Below are 20,347 nucleotides of genomic sequence, written 5' to 3' on the forward strand. Positions count from 1 at the left end.
TTGATGACAGAAATCGCAGTAATGGGCGATACGTGGCGGAGGTGTGTGCCCGTGGGGCGGGGGGGGAGGGGCGGGACGCTTGAGGGCGGAAAGAGGGGACCGCCTTCACACGCGGATGTGTGCTGCTGCCGCCACCACGTCAGAAGGCCGTCCGTGAACGGGTGCGCAATTTCATGTGCACCAACTCAATGCCGTTCTCGTTGTACTCGGGCGTCGGCGCGGCGTCGGCGGAGTTCCTCGGACCGTGCGTGCGCGCTGCCATCGGGACGAGGCTCCCATCGCTACTGTCGCTGCGCGCTGGCGAGTCCCACTCCTGTTGGGTTGCTGTGCTGCCACGCCGCAAAAGAGAGTCGTCCGCCATTATTGGTGCGCTGTGAGCGCTGCCGCGATGGTACGCGATGATGGACGCGCACCGCTTCTGCTCCTGCAGTACCGCCGCCATCTCGAGTGGCTGAGCCCACGGCGCGCGCATCGTGGCCGTGACATGAGCCATCCAGAACTTCCTTCGCGGCTGCCGAATCCTCGCATAGTATGCGTCCTCATTCTCCTCCACTTCCGAAAAGCGGCGCTGGCGCTGACTGGTAATCTTGCGCAGCTGACTTGTTAGGGTGCCACGCGGCGTGATGTGCGGCGGCTCCGCCGTCGACAGGCGGCGCTTGACCGTGTTGCCCATTGACACCGTGGTGGCGGGGCGGTGGTACTGCGACGATTGCGAGTCGTTTGCCCTGCCGAGAGCTGCCGAGACTCCTCCATGAAGGCTCTGATGGATGCTGCTTGTCTGCGCGCTAGCCGGTGCAGCGTTGGCATCCGTGACTGCCAGGGATGGGGTCGCTTTCTCGACCACCCCGGCAACTGCTGCAGGCCACTTCGGTGCTGGGGAGTAGGACTGCTGCTCGGAGAGGGGCGAGGTGACCCCCGCCTTGACCTCTCGGTCCACCTGCATGGAGGAGCTCGGAGGGCGCGCATGGTGCTGCCACGTGGAGGCCGGATATCCGGCTCGGCTACTCGGCCTCGACACACCACGCTGCTCCGCGACGTTGCGCACCCGCCCCGAGTCGACGCGTGGCTGAACGTCGTCATAGAGGTTTTTGCGTCGCCAACGCGCTGACTCCGGGGACGCCCTCCGTGAGGCCACCTGGGCTGGTGTTTCATGGCGCTTGCGCGCCCCAGCGTCCCGTATGGTTGGCGACACGTGCGCGGCAGAGGCGGCGAAGAACGGCTCCGGAGGGGCGAGAGCGGGGATATCGTAACACCGCCGTTGACTACCAATGCTGAGGGCCGGAGAGGTGCCTCCACCGCGGCTCTGCGTATAGACCTCGTCTAGCCACGCCTCATCCTCTGCGCGACCGCTGCCGGGGTCGTGGCCGCTGCGGGGGCCGCACTGCCGCAAGCTGCGCTGCGAGCGGGGGTGAGGGTGATGGCGCGGGTGCGGCGTGAGGCTGTGCACTTCCATCTCTGCGTCGTCCAACTCGTCCTCTTCGCGGTACAGCTCTGGCCGACGACGTGCGCGTGTCATGGAAGACTGTCTTTGCGACATCGGGGACGGCATGCACTGCCGCGGTGATGGGGGATGTGAAGATGTCGCTGCAGCTGACGTCTTCCTCGCGCTGTCGGGCCGCTGGGCCCTAAGCACATCGTAGGCCCGCTGTAGTTCCACAGCGTCGACGCGAGTCCAAGAGGGCGCTGAGTCGCGAGCGCTCAGCCAACGCGGCGAATCGAGCACTGCAGTCCGCCGCGGTGTCGCCGAGGCAGGGGGGATGGTGGCGGACGCTGTCGCCCGCGTTTCGGAGCGGGGCGATGTGCTGCGCAGCCGGCCAGCGCGGCGGCTCATGACGAGGCCATCCGGCGCTTTATCAATTGCCCTCTCCACGGCCCCCGCCCTGTCGAGGCGAGACCCCCTAATGCTTTCGGGCGGGGCTCGAGGGGAGCCGCGCTCCACACACGACTTCTCGTCCTCGGCCTGCACCTTGCGCAACCCACTACGGGGCACGCGAAGGGGCGATAGCGTGCGTGGCTTTGCCTGCACCGGCGGGGCCCTTGCCCGGCCCCCTCGCGCGTCCGAGGAAGACAGAGGAGGCGCCTTCAGCGATGCCACCGTGGCCTGCAGGGCTTCCGGTATCGCGGGACTGTGAGGCGTGCTTGGGTCTGGCGTCTCCATGGAGAACTTCAAGGAATGGGAAGAGGAGTCTGAGCCGCTCAGTGCCGCCGCAGCAGCGGCGGCGGCGCGAGCCGTGCTATTGTGGCCGTCCTGTGCGTGCCCGACGGAGAGTGCATCGGAGAGCTTGCTATTCAGGTGCACGCTGCTGTAGTCGCTCCGCTGCGACTGCGACGCGGGCAACCGCTGCTTCAGAGAATCCCCCACCGGCAAGTCAGCTTGGCCCGCTGCCAACTCGGCCTTGCCTCCAGCGGACGTCAGCGCCATTTTCTGCAATCCTGCCACCTCAGCATCGTCGTACTGATTGTGGCGTACGTCGACAAGATACAGCTGCGGCAGAAGCTTCGAGCCTTGGCGCGGAAAGACGCGGCTCTGCATAACGGCCGTCATCACCTCGACTGCTTTCTGCGCCTTGGGATCGAATCCTTGCTGGTGGAGCAGCACCTCGTGCATGGCGTCCTCTGCCAACAGGGCCTCCAGCACTGTCTTGACACCCTGCAGAGTCATGTTGTTGTGCGTGAGTAGGATGTGCTGCAGCGATGCCCACACCATGTCTGCCTTGACATCCGGCGAGAAGTATGACATGAACCCGTCTTCGCTGCCGCTGCCGCCCGCCGCGTTGGTACGAGCGGAGACGAGCGCGTAAGGGCGCGTTCGGCGGACGGCGCTCATGATAAGCGAAGTCGCGAGCCACTGCCCTGCCGCGTCGTCGAGCTGACCCGAGCGCGCGTCGATGTACAGTAGGAAAAATCGCTGCGGCGCCTCCGCTTCGGCTGTCGCCGCCGCTGCCGCTCCCATCGAGTAGGTGGAGGTGGACGTCCTCGTGGACGGGGCCTCCTCCTGCGACTCCTTCCCGACGTTTTCCAGTGCGGCGATGAGATGCGTAAAGAAAAGCTTGAAGTACTCGGCGCAGGCGGCGCGCGCCTCGCCCCTGCTCAGGAGGTTCCCGAGGCACAGGGTCGGGTCAAAATCAATGCCAATGGGGCACATCACTTTGCCGCTGCCGCTGCCGCCGCGTCCTTTGCCGGCGGCTGCCGTGCCCGCCTTTCCGTGCGCCCCAACGTAGGCGACGATGGCGTTCATCACTGGGGTGTACGTTCTCGACGTGGTGAACGCGTCGGGCGCCGCACAGTCCTCCACGAGCAACACGGGCGGCTCCTCTGCGGACAGCGGCGGTGGTGTCCGCCTCACCTCCCGGGCCACGCTCGCTGAGCCGCTGCCGCCTAAAGTCTCTTGCGCCTTGCCGGCAGCCGTGACGCGTATCTTCGGACACCGCTCCACCACGCTGCTGCTCGAGGGCAACAGCCGCAGCTGCGACGCGCTCACCGCGCTGCCGGTGCCGTTGTCGAGGTCTCGCCTGGCGCGGACCTCATGCTGGCTCGATATGACGACGCTCGGCACCGGTGCGTTGGCCTCTAGCAGCACAGAGACATTGGTGCCCATTGTGTCTGTGTGTATTTCGGGAGGGCGTCGGATTACTTCGCACGTACGTGCGTGAATGACAAGAGGAGGGGAGGGGGCGAGAGGGCACCTGCCGGGCCAAGTAGAAAGGGCGGGGGGTGTCGGTGACGGCAGACAGGTCCGTGGGTGGGGTAGTATGCCCGGCTGTACCACGCCTGCGTGCGGGCTCTATGAAAGGGAACGGATAGGAGGGGAGGGGAGCGCAGGAGAGAGAGGGGGGTGACTGCCCCGAGTGATATCTGCTCCCCAGACCCCGCCAACGCCGAGGCCCTCCACACACGCGCACGCTGAGCTCGCGAGGAGGCAAAGATGACGACGAGGAAACGGAAAAATAAAAGGATGCAGAACTAAAAGCGGGCAAAAAGGGGCCGAAGAGAGAGAGAGCCGCAGCGAATCGTCGCCGCCGCCTCGGCAGCAGTGGTCGATGGCGGGGGATAGTGGTGGTGGTGGTGGTGATATGCCAGTCGTACAGGTTTGGGGAAAGCAAGGAAGGGAGAGCGCCAGAAATGAGCAGCGGGGGGGGGGCAGATGTGCGCCCGATAATATATATATATGTTTATATATATATATGTGTGTGCGTGTGTGTGTGACTCCTTTTTTTTGGTAGTGTGGGTGGTGGAGAAGCGTGAGGCAAGCGGTGAGGCGGGAAGGACGAGTGCCGCAGCACGCAGCTCTGCAGGGCTGTGTGTGTGTGTGGGGGGGGCAGAGGTCACCGCGTGAAGCTGGAATGGGACGAGAGCAGTGGAGGAGGAGAGAGTGGCGCCATCACACTTTTGCTGGAGACACTAATGGCGGAAGAAAGGAAACAGCTGCGCAAGAGGAAGCGCCGATGACACGGCATGCCACGAGGGCGGTGAGGCGGGAAGTGCGGAAGGCGCGTCGGATAAGGGGCAGCAGCGGATGTCTGCCGACGTTCGCGTGTGCGGGTGTGCTGTTGGCGTTGTTCCGCGCACAGGGGAAAAGGCACCAAAGGGTGCGGCGAGCAATACATGTATGTGCGAAGGGGTTGGAGAGACGCCCTGTGTGCACACAGGGCGCGCGGGTGGCAGGTGCGTGCACGCACCGTTGTGCGGCTCAGTCACCGCAAACATCGACCGACGCGCGCGCCAGAGCGAAAGAAGGCGAAGGGGCGGAGAGGCGGATGGAGGAGAGACCCCACGGGCAACACCTCCGAGAGGGGAACGTTACCGCCTCGCTCGCACACGGAGGCGCACGGCGGTCTCACCGCAGGAAGCGAGGCAGGAGAGCGGCGGTGCCGGGGCCACAGCGAGGCGCGCGCAAAGCAAATGGGAGCAGTGCCGCTGAACGGAGGAGGCCGACACGACGTGCTGTACATCGCAACATGCACACGCAGAAGCGCATGTGGCAGGAGAGGGCGAAGGAAAGGCGCGTGCAAGTGTGTGTGTGTGGGGTGGGTGGGTAGGACGGCGGGAAGCGCCACATCTCGAGTGCGGTGCACCTCAAGAGCAGGGGACGCACACCCACAGACATGCACGTAGGCATGCTCACTTCCCAACACATCGTCTGCACTCCCCCGAACGGGGGGACACGCTACGCCCGCGGCATCTAGTAAGCATACTTGAACTCGGTGAAGTGGGTGTGCTTGCCGAAACGCGACGAGCCTTCGGGGTCAGCCGGCGTCTTGCCGTGCACCGTCATTGTTTTGCCGGTGTTGGGATTGCCTGTGTAGAGAGTGATCGGCTCGTCGCTGAGGTAATCCTGAGAGAGCTCCTCCACCACGGGCAGCACCTCGTTCGCGTCGCACATGGTCGCGCGGTACTCGGAGACGTTGGGGCCGTGGGAGCGGCTCATTTCCCTCATGCTGGCCTCGTGCAGCAGCAGCTGCTCCTGGCGTGCCTGTGCATTGGCGGCCTGCATCTCCACCGCCGCCGCCCGCACCTGCTCCATCAGCCACTGGCTCCGCACCCCCAACCCCGGCCGCCGCAGCGAGGATACGTCGCTGCTTTTGCTGTTGAAGTTCACGCGGTAGGTTGAGTTCAGGTCGCGCATGGCCGGGTTGCGCGAGTCGCACGTCAGGTACGGCGAGCTCGGGTGGCCGCCCACGTAGAGACCGTTGGGCTTCTGCGTGATGACTTCCGTCGTGGCTGTCGGGTTCCAGCCGGACTTGAGGAACGTTTGGATGCGCCGCACCGGTGCTGAGGACGACGTCAGCGACTCGCCACCTGCGCCGCTCTGCTGCTCCTGATGCTGTGCCTCCTGGATCGAGAGCAGGTCGCGCTCAAGCACATCTTCCTCTTGCCAGTTACCGCAGAGCACTCGACGCGGGCGGCGATCCGCAGCCGTCCAGCTTTCTGCAATCTGAGAGGAGGCGCCATCGGCCGCGACTTCTGTGGATGCCGCCGCCGCCGCTCGCGTGGCGGTGGGTCGCACCCGGTTGTACCGGCGCTCCTCTACCCACGTCCCACCCGGGCTGCAGGTGTCGATGGGGACATACGGCTTCCGCGACGTACTGCCGTCGCGACGCATCATGAGCGAAAGATGAGGCGTGGCTTGGTGACGACCTCGAGAGAGGGAGAGGGAGAGGAGGAGGAGGGCGGGGCAGCAGCAGCAGCAGCGGCACTGGTGATGGCGCGCACCGATCTCAGACAGGTGGAAGCGAAGGGCGGCTGAGTGACACGCACACGCACACGCAAAGGGCTCTGGAGGGCTGCGCCGGGATAGAAGAGGGGAGGGTGCGCAATAAGGTAAGACGGCGGCGGTCGAAGCTGCAGCGAAGAGGTAGAGAGTGGTGGAGGGGGTGGGAGAGAGGTGCAAGGCAGAGAGTCAGCCTGCAACGGCGCGCCAGTGTTGCGGTGAGAAACTCAAAGAGGGGGCAGGGGGTGGGGGAGAAAGAGAGAGGGCATCGCAGCCTCCTGACAGTTTCGCCCTCTTTTTTTCGCTGCGTTTCCTCCTCCTCCTCCCCGCTGCCCGTCGCGGTCGCATGTATCGGGCATCGATCCCAAATGGCGTTGGAGCTTTGCCCTCCCCTCCCCTTCGCTTTCGGTGACGCTTGGATGGCTTAACGGCAGAGGAAACGTTAGTCGACGACGCGCTTAAAAACCGGTGTTATACAATCAGAAACAACTCGACACACAGAGGGCACGAGCGCGCCTCTGCCGTGACAGCAACGCTCGTATCCCCTCTTACACACACACACACACACCACATCACATCACATCACACATAACGGCGCCCAGCACAGGATGCCATCGGTGGTTCACATCAGAGCCGAGAGCGGGTGATGGAGTGCTTCGGTACAGAGTACACATGACATAGAAAGACAGGGAGGGAGGGATAGAGAGGGACGCAGGTGAGCGTCGCCCACGGATAAACGAGGACGCATGGGCGCGACTGCGCGACGCCGGAGGCAATACGTGGAGCCTCCACAGAGCCTAAAGGTAGGCCGCCGCTGCTCCCTTTCCTTCCCAGACCCTTTTTCTCCCGGGGCGCGTGCGCGTGTGGTGGCCGTCGTTGTGGTGGCAAGCGGGGGCGAGAGTGCTACTGGACCCACTTGGGTAACTTCTTGTACGGGTTGTCTGCCTTCCTCTCCTTGAGCTTCTTACCCGTTGCCTCGGCCCGCTGCCGCCGAGCCTCCAGCCTCGTGTTGACGAGCCCCTTGCCATCCTCGGTCTTGTGCAGCTTCCCTTCGGCAATGTGCTTCGCCTTCGCCTCCAGCGTCGCTGCCTTCTTGGCTGTGCCCTGCACCACACCACTGACCATCTTGTAAAAGCGCGCCGCCTTCTTGCGGGCAACCTGCAGCTGCATCTTGCGCGTCACCGCCTCCTGCCGCTTCACCTCGCTCATCTTGCGCTGCAAACGCGCCTCGGACGTCTCTGACTGGCGCGACTTCTCCTGCGCCTTGCGTAGCGCCTGCCGCCGCCGCGCAACCACCTCGTTCGTCGGAGTGTTCATCAGGTTCATCTCGCGCTGCTTCTTCACCTTGAACGCTGACAGCTTCGGTCGCTGCACCTCTTCGGCGACCTCCTCTTCCTGCCACGCTGGCTTCTTGCGCGCCTCGGCCAGCTCGTCGCCGGAGAGCGAGACGTCGTCCTCCATGTCCATCTCCGGCACCGCCACGTGCGCCTCCTCGTCGCTGTACTCATCTTCTAGCTGGGCTACCTTGCCCTCCGGGTCAACGGCCGAATAGGATGGGTCGATTAGCTTGCGGATCTCGTGCACGCGCGCCGGCACGTAGCCGACAATCTTCGGGTGCTCCTTCCTCACCTGCGCCGCCGCGGCGTTGTCCTCGGCGGAATTGGTGATGGAGACGGTGAAGGGCGACACGTGCGGCGGTAGCTCTTCGCCGATGCGGTAGCCCGTTACCGGGAGCATGAACCGTGCATTCAGGCAGTCAAAGATGTATTGCGGCTGCACGTATTCGATGTGGTCGTGCTTCGTCATGCCTGGTGGCAGTGCAGGGCGGTCAACGACGACGTGGGTGATGTTGGAGGGCACGTAGTCGGTCGCCACACGACCCCCGCACGCATTGATGACGAGGACGAAGTGCTTCGCGGGCACTTCCCGCGAAATGAAGAAGGTGAGCCCGCGGAACAGCTCGCGCACCTTGTGCAGTTCTTCCTCCATCAACGACCGCTTCGACTCTGCCTCCTTTACCTCCCTGGCCTGCGCTTGGTTGGCGCCGACATCCAACACGGTCAGCGCCGCCCCGCTCGCGAAGTCCTCGGCGTTCGCACGCGTCACACCCTCCTCATCCTCGGCCGCCAGCCGGTCCGCCTCATCCCGCGCGAGGTCCGCCTCGAGCTTGAAGAGGACAAACTTCATCATCTCCAGGTAGAACTCAAGGAAGCTGAGAAGCACATACTGCTGAATGCCCGGTGGAAAGCGGTGCGCGTACGCGTGCGGGCACAGCCATCGCACCCGCTCCCCTTTCACAATCGCCTCGTAGTAGTACCCTTTGATGGAGATGAAGCCCTTCGACAGCACGCGCGCGCGCGCGACGTAGCGATCCCAGCGCTCGCACATCTCCTTCGCCCTTTCGCTTAGACCGGAGGTGAGGGCGTGATGTATCTCGATGGTGCTGTCGGACTTGATCTCTGGGCTAAGGAAGGCGTAGAGGTGAATCATGGACATGGCGTCATCGACGTCGCGAATAGCGTCTAGGAAGTACGGGTAGCGCTCCTTGATCGTCGCCACCAGGCTGTGGCGCGGCTTCACGCGTGGGCTCTGAAGCGCCTTGAGGTCCTCGGTGCGGCCCGTTGCCTCCGCCCGCTTCACCTTCTTTTGCCAGGCTCTGTAGGCCATCATCTTCTCTGCGAGCTGGTCGTGCACGAGCCACTTGATCTCCCGGGCGAGGTAGTACTGCTTCTCGTTACCGCTTTGCTTCTGCTTGCTGCGGGTGAGGGCGCGGGGGTAAATGCCCTTGAGGATGCACAGGCGGCGGAACTGAATGGACTCCATCTGCAGCAGCCGCGTCGCCTGCATGCGCGTCAGGTATTTCTTCTTGAAGCACTCTTTCCTCACCCGCTTCGCCCACGCCTGCTTCTTATGCGCCATGGCGAGTGGCTGTGTGTGCGCTTGTGTGTGTCTTGTGTGGGCTGATGAATGATGATGATCATGCGAGAGTGCCGGCAAGTGTCCCCCCTCTACCCAAACGAAGACGAGGCGAGGATGTGAGGGGTGACTGGTTGTGATTCGCCGAAGAGTGAGAGCGCTTCGTTCTCGGGCCTTGCAGGCGTGTGGGCAGAGAGGGAGGGGAAGGGGGAGAGGGTGAGCCAGGCATGCATGGAAGGTGCCGCCAGAGGGCGCTGTAGAGGATAGCGAGAGGGGTCCCGGCCCTGCGCATTGACTCGGACAGAGGCGCACGCACAGCAAGGGGGTCGGGTGGGTGTGCGCCTGCGTCCTAGTTGTGTTTCTTTGAACACTGAGAAAGCGCATGCAGTGTCGTGGTCAGGTGTAGAGGTGGGCGGTTTTGCCCGACTCTCTCCTTTGCGGTGCTTGTCGGCATGTGTGCGCGCGCCCCCCTCCCCCATCGCGGAAGCGCCTCCGGCAACAATTGGGAGAGGGTGGGCGGGACCATTGACCACAGCCGATGCCCATGGCTCACCGCAGCTGCCGGAGAGGAGAAGAGAAGGGATGCAGCGTTCTTTCCACCAAACACGCAGGCACACACACACACAGACAGAGATAAAAAAGGTGTTACCCTCTCTCTTTCTCACCCCTGTGACTCGAAAACGGCGGGCGCGTCCCCCCGGCTCACCTGCTGAGTTCGCGCCACCGACCTCACTGCAGTCGCCGTTGTCTGCCGCCACGCTCCCACAGCTACGCTGCCTTCGGTTCCCCCTTTTCCCGCTTCGCCTTTTCCCTTTGCCACGCATCGCGCTGACTCTCCTCCAGCGCCCTCAGCTCGATGCGCTGCTGACGATCCTGCTCACAACCGGGATAGATACCGTCCTCGAACCTGCGGTCAAGCAAGTTGCCGTCCGGCACGGAGTCGGTGGTGAAGTGGTACGGCGGAGTGAAGGTGGTGTACAGAAACGTGCTGCGCGCCTCCAGCGAGGGATAGTCGTCGCTCCACTCGCTCATGGACACGAAGCCCTCCATCGGTACGACGTGGTTCGTGTCCACCACGCGTCGCGTAAAGAGAACGCCTTGCAGGTGATCCAGCTCGTGCAGCGCCATGCGTGCACGCATCTTGTCCAGCGTCACGGCGAACGTCCGCCCATGCTCGTCCAGCGCTCGCACGTGCACCGTTAGCGGACGTTCGATGTAGTGAAGCATAAATCCGCTGCTCGCGCACGGCTCCCAGGCGAACCCGGTCTGCCCCTTAGCACGCAGCTCGCACATTTTCTTCTCCTCGAAGGCGAGCCACGGCATGCCGAGCTGAGCGGCCTCGGCTCGCCAGGCCTCCTCGTCGAGGTTAACGGGGTTGATGAAGACGGAGTCATCGAAGAGGGTGAACATCTGCACATTCCACCCTGTCTGCGGAGCGCTCATCGACGGGTACTGGTAGTAGTGCCGCGCCTCTTTCACTTTGGAGACAAGCCCGGTATACTCGCCTTGCGCTACGTGACGAGCGTCGAGTGGGTACTGCCGGCACCACAGTGAGCGTGCCGGGAGTTGAATGATTGGGTACGTCTCCGGCACCGCTTGCCCGGGCATGTGCGGGTGACCGCCCTTGGCGAAGCTGCCGTCGCTGTTGCCGTCGCGGCCCGTACTGCTGCAGAGCCGGTGCTGCTCGACCGCGATGGTGTGCCCGCAGCGACCACCGTTGTGAGCGCGGGTTGCAATCGCAGCGAGCAAAGCACTGGCGCGCATACAAGAAGGCAGAGCTAAACCCGATGTGGGTGACGGTGCGACGGCACTGTGCACCGGAGCACGAGCAGCGTGCGAGGCCGCTCTACAGCCATTCTCAGTGCCACCAGTGGCTGCGTGGATGGCACGCGAGCCGGCCCGCGCCGTTGTCGCAGAGGCGCGCGAGAGGAAGCGCGACATCGCTTTGAACGGTGAGTGGCGGAGAGAGAGAGAGGGAGGGGAGGGGGGTAGGAGGAGCGTGAGGGTGTGTGCTGTACCTCGCCCTTTTTCAAACAAGTCCCTGCACCGGTTCGCAGAGGGAGGGCGTGCCCGTCTTCGCCTTCGTGTTTGAAAGAGTGCAGAGAGGAGGAGTGTGTGTGTGTGGGGGGGGAGTGTGGGGGCCATGGCATCAGGGCACACACGCACACACACACGTGGACGCTGGATGCACGCCTTCACTCCTCCTCGTGACTGCGAGTCTGGCATGCACGCGGGTGAGGAAAAAAAGCGTACGAGCGGCCTTCTCTTCACCTCTTCCAAAAGGCTGCCTCTGCGCCGGCAGTGTGTGCGGAGCGTCAGAGCAGCAGCGGAGGGGGGGGGAAAGTGATGGGGCTCGACAACCACCCGCAAGTGCTCCACCCTCCCGCTTACCTACGCGAAGCAGCGATCCCATCGCATGAGAACACCCCCCCCCATCCTCTTCTCGCCGTGCTTTCCCTGCCAAGCACACCGGCACGCGTGTGCAACGAGGGAGGAAGAGAGAGAGAGGGGCACCCCCCCTCCCGAGGGAGTGTGGCGGAGACGACACATGCGCCGGCGCGTTCGACCAGAGAAGACAGACGATCTTGACGTGGCGGATAACACAGAAGAGGAACAGAGGAGAGACCATCTCGACGATGCCGGCGTGTGTGCTCGCGCATGTCGGGGGTGGGGGAGGGGGTGGGGAGGTCTCGAAGCACTGCAACGCTGAGGAGCATACATGTACGCCCAACTACCCAGCCTCCTCCACGTCATGTACAGGGGCACGCTTCAACTCTTACTCATGCGAATACAGCTTTTCTTGGTTGGTGGCCGGCGCAATGGGCCGGCCACCTGCTAGTTGGTCCACCGCAGCACATCACGCACGGCGCTTGAGTTGTTCACGTAATAGCGGCGCCGCGGCGGAGGCGAGAAGACACCGGCCGGTATGCTCGTGGCGCGTTGGCGCTGCGTCACGGAAGGGCCTGTGCTTCCTGAGGTGTGGTGTGGCGGGCTCAGTGGCATCTGCGACATCGAGGAGGTGTCGACCGCAGATGGGCTGTAGCCACCCGCGTTAAGGATCTGCAGCAGCGGCTGCGGCTGCGGCTGCTGTTGGGAATTCAACTGCAACTGCATGAGCTGCAGGTTTGCGAGCAACTGCTCTTGCTGGCGTTGCAGGAGCTGGCGTCCTTGCAGGTCGTCCAGCACGAAGACGAACTCGGTCTGGGTACCTCTCTCAGAGACGTGCGGGGCTTGGCTGAAGCTGCCGTGGTGCCCGACTACAGCCCCAAGGACGGAGGGGGATGATGAGGCGGAGATCGATGGTGCTCGTGACGTCGAGGCTGCAGAGGGCGCAGTCGCAGAGAGGGATGCCGCAGAAGAGCGCACCTCGGTATCACCCTGAGCCAACACCGCGGTAGCGCCAGCCTCACGACGCCGACTGTAGGAATGCTTGCGGCTCGTGCCGCTGCCCTTCGCAGTGGATGCCGCCTCGCGCCTGTACCGTGACAGCGCGGCAACACCGACTTCCTGAGCTGCCGACGGCTTGCTACATATGCCGCCGACATCAGCTGCCGCCTTGGTGAGCGGAGATGGAGGAAGAGGAGGCGGCGCGTCAGCCGGGGATAAGCTTGGCGACACCGTTGCTGCTGTTGCTGCGGCTGGCACTGACGTCAGCGTCTCCTTCGTTGGCGTGGCGCTCTCCTGCTCCGACTTTTTCTCGCGCCTTTCGCACAGCGGCGCCGGCGAGGATTCGGACAGTGAGGACATCGACACGGACGCCGGGCCTGCGTGGTGGCTTGCTGTGGAGACCTTCGTCTCCGGCGGCGAATCAACGGCGGTGGACAGAGCCACCATGCTAATCGCAATGGAGTGCGTCGATGTCTCTTGAGTGGGCGACGCCGCTCTCTCAGACGGCGGTGCCGGCGGCTCCGATTCGGCAGGTTGCAGCTGCTCCCCCTGCACCGGCAGCGGCGTTGACGTCGAGGTTGCTGAGTCTCTCCGCGAGTCCCTCGGCGCCCCCTGCGGCTCACTGGGACCCCCAGCAGCGACCGAGCCCGCCCTGACCCTGCTGCTGCTGCTGCTGGCGGTTTCGGTGTCGAGAGCGTCATGGGAAGGGGAGACGGCGGTGGTAACGGAAGACGCAGTAGGTGCCTTCTCCGTCACGTTACTGGCCTCTTTGCCGTCGCACGCTTGCCGGCTTCCCCGCTTCACTGCTGTGGTGCCAAGAACGCTGGCTGGAGGTTGCGCATCGATAACGCTGGCCGCCGTGGCCGCCGCCGGCGTTGAAGCGGCCACCACATCAAGTTTCGTTTCAGTGCTGGCATCGACGCGCGCCCGTTGTGGGACCACGGCCAGCTTCACCGGCAGCGAGACGCTTCCGCAGTGTCGGCCTCCGCTTCTCGCAACGCCCTCCGCGGAGAGCTGAATGAAAACTTCCGCTGGCACGGTAATCGTCGGCGCCGGCTGCGCGTTGTAGCCATATTCCTCGTCTTCACTCAGCACCACCATGACATCGCCGCACTGCTGCTGCTGCTGCTGATCCAGCGACGGTACAGCAGGCGGTGAGGGGGGTTGGGGCCGCATGATGGTGAACGGTGTCGAGCCTTGAGACCTCTCTGCCATCAGCACTGCCTCACGCAGCGACGACTTCGCTGAGAGTGGGGATGACGTCTTTGCGCCACATGGTGGGGATAGACAGCGGGGCATGAGCGGCTCGCACCCGCTGTTACCTGTGCGACCTGTGTTGGCTGCCATGTTGCGCCGGTACGGCGCAGTAATGTCGGTAACGATGCGACCACGCGGCGACGTGAGAGCGCCGCGTCCCTTCGCTGTTGCTTCCTCACCGTACCCGGCAGCAAAACGGGAGAGGCCGTGACCGGGGAGCGCCACCGCCACATCGCCGTTCCTGGTGCTGCTGGCGTCAGTTCCTGCAGCCTTTTCACACTGGACGCTCAAGGCAGGGGCTGCCGGTGGCGGCTGCACAGACTCGTCACCGGCGTCAAGACCAGCGCCGTCGCTCTGTGGCTGAGGACTGGAGCGCTGCGGCGGCGGCCCTGACGACTTCCTCCTCTCTGCGTGTACGAAGCTCTTCGCTTGAACCGGGATCGGTAAGGGCTGCTCGACCGTCCTGTTGCCATCCTCGTCCACCGTCATAGGCGACTCCGCGTACATGCCGAACAGGTCTGCCTGCTCTGGTACATAGAACTGGCGCCGCCCGGGGCGGCTGCGCAGGAGCGGGTCGACCACGTACATCTGCCTGTACGCCTCCTTCGCGTCCTCTTCAAAGGTGATGTCCAGTCGCGAAATTCCGGCCGCGGGGCTCGGGCGGTGCGGCAAATTCACCACGCGCTGCCGCTCCTGCGCAGGCAACTCGGCAAGCGGGTCTGGTGGCCCGTTGCCAGGCGATGCCGTCCGCCTAGCGGCGCTGCGGCGCTCCGTGTTGAGGTGGAAGGGCTCAAAGCTCGTGGTGAGGCGGCTGGTGACACTCACTTCGTACGCGCGCCGCGACGACGACACACGGCAGTGCGAGCCACTGCCGGAGCGAGGGATGGTAGAGCTGCGGGTACTGTTCGGCGCTGCTGCGTCCCCGTCGTCCACGGACGCCGCTGCTGATGCGCGAAAGGTACGCTGGATGGCCTGTTGCTGTGGTGCCTTGAGCGAAGAGGCAACAGCGGCGACCGGCATCAGCGAGAACGATGCGGAGGCTGGTGGCGGCGGATACGAGCCGCTGCCGTCGCGAGAGCTGCTTCGGCTTTCCTTGTTGTGCGGGTCAGGTATCGGCGAGCGCCGATCCACCGAGCTCGCTGCGCCATCCGTACCGCTAAATTCCCTTCTCTCGGGACGCGCCGAGGCGGCGCTCTCGCGCGCGCCCCCAGTCACCGTGGACGATGTGTGCGTGTGCATAGATGGCGACCGACCCGCGGCGACGGCTGCCCGTGCGGAGGGTGGCACGACACCTAACGGGGATGCAGCAGACCGGTAGCCGGCAGGGCTGTCAAAACCCTCGACGGCGCCTTCAGTGGCCTCCCGACGCGCCTGGCCAGCGCCGCTTTGGCTCGGTGCCTCTGAGGTTCGCCGCAATGCAGAGCCTCCCTGCGACAGCGCCTCCGCCTCCTCTCTTACGCGGGCTCGCTGCGAGGCGGATGTTGCCGATGAGGACGGCGCGCCATTTGCGGTGCCTGCGATGGAGCGGTGGGAGGACGTGGGCCGCGGGGCCGGAACGGGCGGCACACTCCGTGGGGCGCTGTGGCCTGAGCGGTAGACAGAGGAAGTGAGCGATGACGGAAGCTTCTCTCGGTCTGAGTCGACCTCTTGCTGCCAGGAGCGCACCAATTCATCGGGCTTGGTGGGGCTAACGTCCTGCGACCCCAGAGCAGCCGCGGCTGTCGACAGGGGTGCGACGGCCGCCTCCGATAATGACGAGGCCTGCTGGCGTGTCAGCGACTGCGAGGCGGAAGCGGCACCGTCGACCCTATTCGACTTTTTGCTGCTGTGGATGCTCCCATCCCGCTTCGCCCTGTTCGCCAAGGGCTCGGCGGCCGAGGCGTACTCGCCCGCCTCCGCCGGGAGCTCACCTGAAAAGACGAGTAACGACCCCGGCGATAGCGGCGCTGCCGCTGCCGAGAGCTTCATCGGCGAAGCCGCAACGTCGTACGGCCTCGCCAACGCATCTCGGTGGCGCATCACTTCACTGGCGGTGCTCAAGGCCGGCGCCGTCGCGGACGACGCGACTGCTACTGACAATCTCAGCGGTTCTCCCGGTGCCTCCGTCAGTGAAAGCCGTTCATGCCTTCGCATTGGTAGTCGTGAGCTATGGGTGATGCTGGCACGGCTGCTTGGCGCCGCGCCGTGAAGGGGCTGCTTACGCGATTCCTGCACCTGCAAGTCTCGATGATCCGTGATGGCGGATGGCGCGAAGTCGCTTTCGCTGAGTGCCGCTGTTTTTTCTCTGCTCTGCAAACTGTCGGCTCCCGTTGGGGAGTGGTGCCTACGGTGGCGCGAGCTGTGCTCGCTGCTGTCCGGGTGGTGATGGTGGTGCCGATGGTGCCGGTGATGATGAGGCCGTGAGCTGCTGCTGCGATGCTTGGACGACTCGGCGTCATTGTTGCGGTCCGCACCGGTACTGCTGCGGTGAGTACGGCGATGATGTGCTGGAGGGGAACGGGCCACTGGGGCGGGGCCGTGCACGGTGCCCGATGCAGTGAGGTCCATGCTGGAGAATACCGATGCCGATCACACTGAAGGGGCCCCTCTGAGTCCTTTACATATATACAGAAAAAAACAAAGCGGGCGGTGCGAGCAGCGACCGCAGCACGAGGTGGGCGCACGCGTTCTCCTCTTCCTCTTTAACGGGGCAGCCACCACCACCACCACCCTCCCAGTACGCACTACTACGGGTACTCAACTGTGGTTCAACAGCTCGCAGGGAAAGGGGATACACATAAGCGCAAGCACTAATCACAAAGAGAGACGTGTGTGTGTGTGGTGGAGGTGAAAAACAGCGTCGATCACAATGGGTGGTGCAGGCAGAAGAGGCGAGTGACGAAGAGTGAAGTATGCTCGTTGCTGATCACCAACACGGGCACTGGAAGAGATGCGTCCGTGCTAAAATCACGACGTGCATACACGTACACACACTCACACAGAGAGAGAGGAGGAGGAGAGGGGTGAGCAGCGACGGGTACGGCGAAAGGCATGAGCCGAGATGCGCGCATACATGTACACCGGCGCGCTTCGTCACAAGAGTCCCGCGGCGATGTGTGCCGACTGGCAGACCCACGACATGGCCTCTTCCACGGCTCCGTTCCCCACGTGTGCTTATTCCGTCTGTTCTGTACTGCTGGCGGCACCCCTCCCCCTCGTCCTGCGCCGCCGCCGCCTCAGCTGGGCATCGCCCTTTCGTGTTGGGATAGGCAGAGAAAAAGCACGAGTGCACTGGCGCGCACGCACGTACACCTACAGAAAGGGACCCCCTCCACCCGATTTTGAGGCGTCCAGCAGCGAGTGAGATATGCACGACCCCGTGCTGGCTCAGCGAGAGTAGCTTCGCTTCGTGGTCCCCGCTGAGGACGATGCCAAGACAGTCGCTTGTCCACTAACCCCAACCGCTGCCCCACAGCTGCCGCTCGTGCCACCACCACCACTTCCTACGGCTGAGCCGCCACTCACGCGGCCGCCTCCAGGGCTACTGCTGTTACCGCCTACCGCCGCCGACGGCGCCACTAGCCCCGACGTCCAGAGAAGTGCGCTCAGACGTCCGTCCAGCAGCCCGTTGGCGCCACGGTTCTTGCGGGAAGCGGCGTCGCTGTTAGCGAGGGAAGGGGTTAGCCTCCCTGGATGCGGCTCCAGTGCGTCCCCAGAGGCCGTGCTTCGCCAGCGAGTGCCGCCTCCAACGCTGCCGGTCCCGCTTGCCGCCACCACGGTCGCGGGCCCCGCCAGGCTATTGTTCTCAGTGGTGCAGTAGCCGAAGGGCACCTCACTTCGGATAGGATTGAGCCCCCTATTTCCTGCCCCAGCGCGACCTTCGCTAACAGAAGCAGGCCCACTGCTGTTGGGGACGGAGGGCTTCATCGGTGAAACGCAGTTCGGCCGTGCGGCGCCTGGCAGGTTGCCAAGTGGCGCCTGTGCGACAGGAAGAGAGTCGACATCGATGTAGTGCTGCCCGTCTTCGGCCACCACCTCAGCCTGCGGGACACGCATCCATGGCGCGGCGGCCTGTGGACGCAGATCGCCACCCGCGTCGCGCATGGCCCCCTTCGCGTTGTGACTCACGGCAGCGCTCATGGACCCCAGTGGGCTGTTCGCAGGGCCAGCACCAGCGGCCAATGGTGCGCCACCCCCAGCTCCTCCGGAGACCGCGGTGGAGAAGCGCAGACGCATCGACGTAGGCAGGCGCTTCTGTTGCCCCGTCGCCGCGTCGTAGAGGGACCCGCCCCAGAGCCACGCCGGCAAGTGCGGCGGCACCAGGAGAGGGCCGGTGTAGTCGGCGATGAACGCCACCTCATCTTGCACCTCGCGGGTGAAGCGCTGGTACTCGGCGTGGGCAGCCTTTGCATCCCATTGCAGCAGCTTGCGCAGCGCCATGACGACGAGGCCGGTGACGTGGCGGCCATCGAGGCAGTGGACGTATAGGGGGTGCATATCTTTGTTCAAGATGAGCTGCAGCGCCTCGCTCAGCTCCGACGGCAACAGCTGCACCTCGCCTTTCGCGCGCTCGGCATGGATGTGGTGCAGCTGAATGTGCTCCGCCTCCGCAAAGCACTGGAGATCAAACGTCGGGGGCTCAGGTATGAGCGACACAATCGTACGCAGCCGCAGTCGCCGAATGTGCGGGAAGTTCCGCAGGACGGGGTAGGCTCCGCGGTACACACCGGACTCGACGCGTGCGAAGCGGAGCGGCGGAACAAGGGTGAAGGGCAGAACCGCCCCCGACCCGTGCAAGGCGCCGCCGCTGCAGAGGTCATTGGCGAGAAGTGACTGCTGTGGATGCGGACGCGAGAGGCCGCCTGTCGCCACTGGAGCACCGCCGCACGAGTTCCTCCCAGTGGGTCCCCGACCAGAATGCCGTTGGGCGACGTCCTCGTCAGCCACTCCTGATGCGGTCTTGGTATGCGCGTGCTCGTGCGATACCAGCGGGTTACTGGGCTGCTGCGGCGAGGCCAGCATGCCAACACCACTGCCGCCTGGACTCAGTGGCGCTCCCACGCCGCCGGCCCCTCCGCCGGTGGCGGCCACATATCCCCGTCGCCCTCCTGCGCCGGCGCCGGTGACACCCAACGGCCTTGTCGGCGTCGCCCCGACGACGGCGGGCCGATGCAAGCGCAGCCATGGCGCCGCTCCTGCCACTGAGGTGGCGTTGTGCCACACGTACACGGGAGTCGCCACGGGCCCGACCGCAGCAGTGGGGGTGCCGCGCGTGTTGGAGGGCGTCGTCAGATGCGATCCCGGCGGCCCGACGCTTCCAGCGCCGCCGCTGAGCCCAGTGGGAAGAGCGAGCGACTGCAACGTCGGCGACAGGGCGCCTGGACTGTTGTGCCCCGTGCCGCTTTCGACGTCGAGCGGAGCGCCAGCGTTAGCGACGCTCCCAAGGCCCGTCAGTGAGCTGCTCCGCAACGGCGGTGAGGAGCAGGTTGAGGATGATGCCGGTACCCCACGTGAGTGTGCCGCTGCATGTGCCGCCAACGGATCACAGCTGCCACCGCTGTGGTGCGAGCCCACCGCCGCCTGCCCAGAGCTAAAAGGGCGCACGTAAAAGTACGGGTCCTCCTCGTGCGGCGCCTGGACGGTGGCTGGCAGCGCTAGTGGCGGCACCGAGTTGCCGACACTCGGCAACGAGACTGTCGTGATTGCCGGCGCCGCAGGGGACAGGCCTGTGCTGCACGGAGGTTGCGACGACGAGTCGCCAGCGGCGGCACTGCCGTAACCGCTGCCACGCGGGTGCTGCACGTGCGACAGCGGTGCCGCTGTTGATAAGGCTGTCGGCAAAGCTCCCGCGCATCCCCCCGTTCTTGCCGCGTGGCTCATCTCCTCAAAGAGGGCAGCGGCGGCATCATGTGTGTTGTGCGCTCGGAGCGTCCACATCGGGTGTGGCTGCAATGGTGGAGAACTCATCCTGCACAGTGGACGCCTTTGCAGAGGCGTGTGTACGTGCGCGCGCTTGTATTGCCCCGGCGGTGTGCGCACTCACAAGTGAGTCCGCTTGGCTGCCTCGACCGAGACGCATAATTCGATGTGCACACCGTGTCTCTACACACCCCGAGCGAAACGAAATGGCCTGCTCTCTCGGACAGAGAAGCTCGCGCTGCGCCACATTCATCCACACGTTGTATGTGTGCGTGCGTGATGGAAGGGGTGAGGAAGGGGAGAGAGCACGCGAGGAGCAGCGCAGAGGAGATCTGTGAGCAGTAGGGAGAGAGACGATGACGATGACGGGCCCGACACGCTTACATGTGGGAGAAGATGGCTGATGCCATGAGCGAATTTCAGCACGTGCAGCGGCAGCGCAGGGGAGGCGCAGCGGAGGAAAAGGTCTGTGTGCATGTGTGTGTGTGGGGAGGAGGGATGTGAGGGGGCGGATGGAGAAGGTGGAAGTAAAGGCGCACGTGATGACGTCGCGGCTTCCCCTCCTCCCCCCACCCAGCCCCTTCATGCAGAGGCGCCGTCGTAAAAAAATTTATGTCAGAACGGCTTCGCTGCTTTCTCTTTGTTTCAGCTCATTACGCCTTGCGTGCATAGACGAAT

General features: G+C 64.4%; 5 protein-coding genes across 5 annotated transcripts; all 5 read right to left on the reverse strand.

The window, feature by feature from the left end:
• Positions 1 to 139: 139 nt before the first annotated feature.
• LSCM1_07470 (uncharacterized protein) lies at positions 140 to 3,598 on the reverse strand (the record flags this gene model as incomplete). Its single annotated transcript, XM_067324839.1, has 1 exon — positions 140 to 3,598. The coding sequence occupies one exon, from the start codon at positions 3,596 to 3,598 to the stop codon at positions 140 to 142; it is 3,459 nt and encodes a 1,152-aa protein (XP_067181446.1).
• A 1,584-nt stretch (positions 3,599 to 5,182) lies between these two features.
• On the reverse strand, positions 5,183 to 6,106 carry LSCM1_07471 (uncharacterized protein; the record flags this gene model as incomplete). Its single annotated transcript, XM_067324840.1, has 1 exon — positions 5,183 to 6,106. The coding sequence occupies one exon, from the start codon at positions 6,104 to 6,106 to the stop codon at positions 5,183 to 5,185; it is 924 nt and encodes a 307-aa protein (XP_067181447.1).
• Positions 6,107 to 7,114: 1,008 nt separating this feature from the next.
• On the reverse strand, positions 7,115 to 9,130 carry LSCM1_07472 (uncharacterized protein; the record flags this gene model as incomplete). The annotated part of the gene is made up of 1 exon (XM_067324841.1): positions 7,115 to 9,130. One exon carries the CDS (start codon positions 9,128 to 9,130, stop codon positions 7,115 to 7,117), a length of 2,016 nt encoding a protein of 671 aa, XP_067181448.1.
• A 765-nt stretch (positions 9,131 to 9,895) lies between these two features.
• LSCM1_07473 (uncharacterized protein) lies at positions 9,896 to 11,068 on the reverse strand (the record flags this gene model as incomplete). Its single annotated transcript, XM_067324842.1, has 1 exon — positions 9,896 to 11,068. One exon carries the CDS (start codon positions 11,066 to 11,068, stop codon positions 9,896 to 9,898), a length of 1,173 nt encoding a protein of 390 aa, XP_067181449.1.
• A 6,069-nt stretch (positions 11,069 to 17,137) lies between these two features.
• LSCM1_07475 (uncharacterized protein) lies at positions 17,138 to 19,717 on the reverse strand (the record flags this gene model as incomplete). The annotated part of the gene is made up of 1 exon (XM_067324843.1): positions 17,138 to 19,717. One exon carries the CDS (start codon positions 19,715 to 19,717, stop codon positions 17,138 to 17,140), a length of 2,580 nt encoding a protein of 859 aa, XP_067181450.1.
• Between the last annotated feature and the right edge of the window lie 630 nt (positions 19,718 to 20,347).

The sequence above is a fragment of the Leishmania martiniquensis genome, chromosome 4 (assembly GCF_017916325.1).
Source record: "Leishmania martiniquensis isolate LSCM1 chromosome 4, whole genome shotgun sequence".
NCBI lineage: Eukaryota > Euglenozoa > Kinetoplastea > Trypanosomatida > Trypanosomatidae > Leishmania > Leishmania martiniquensis.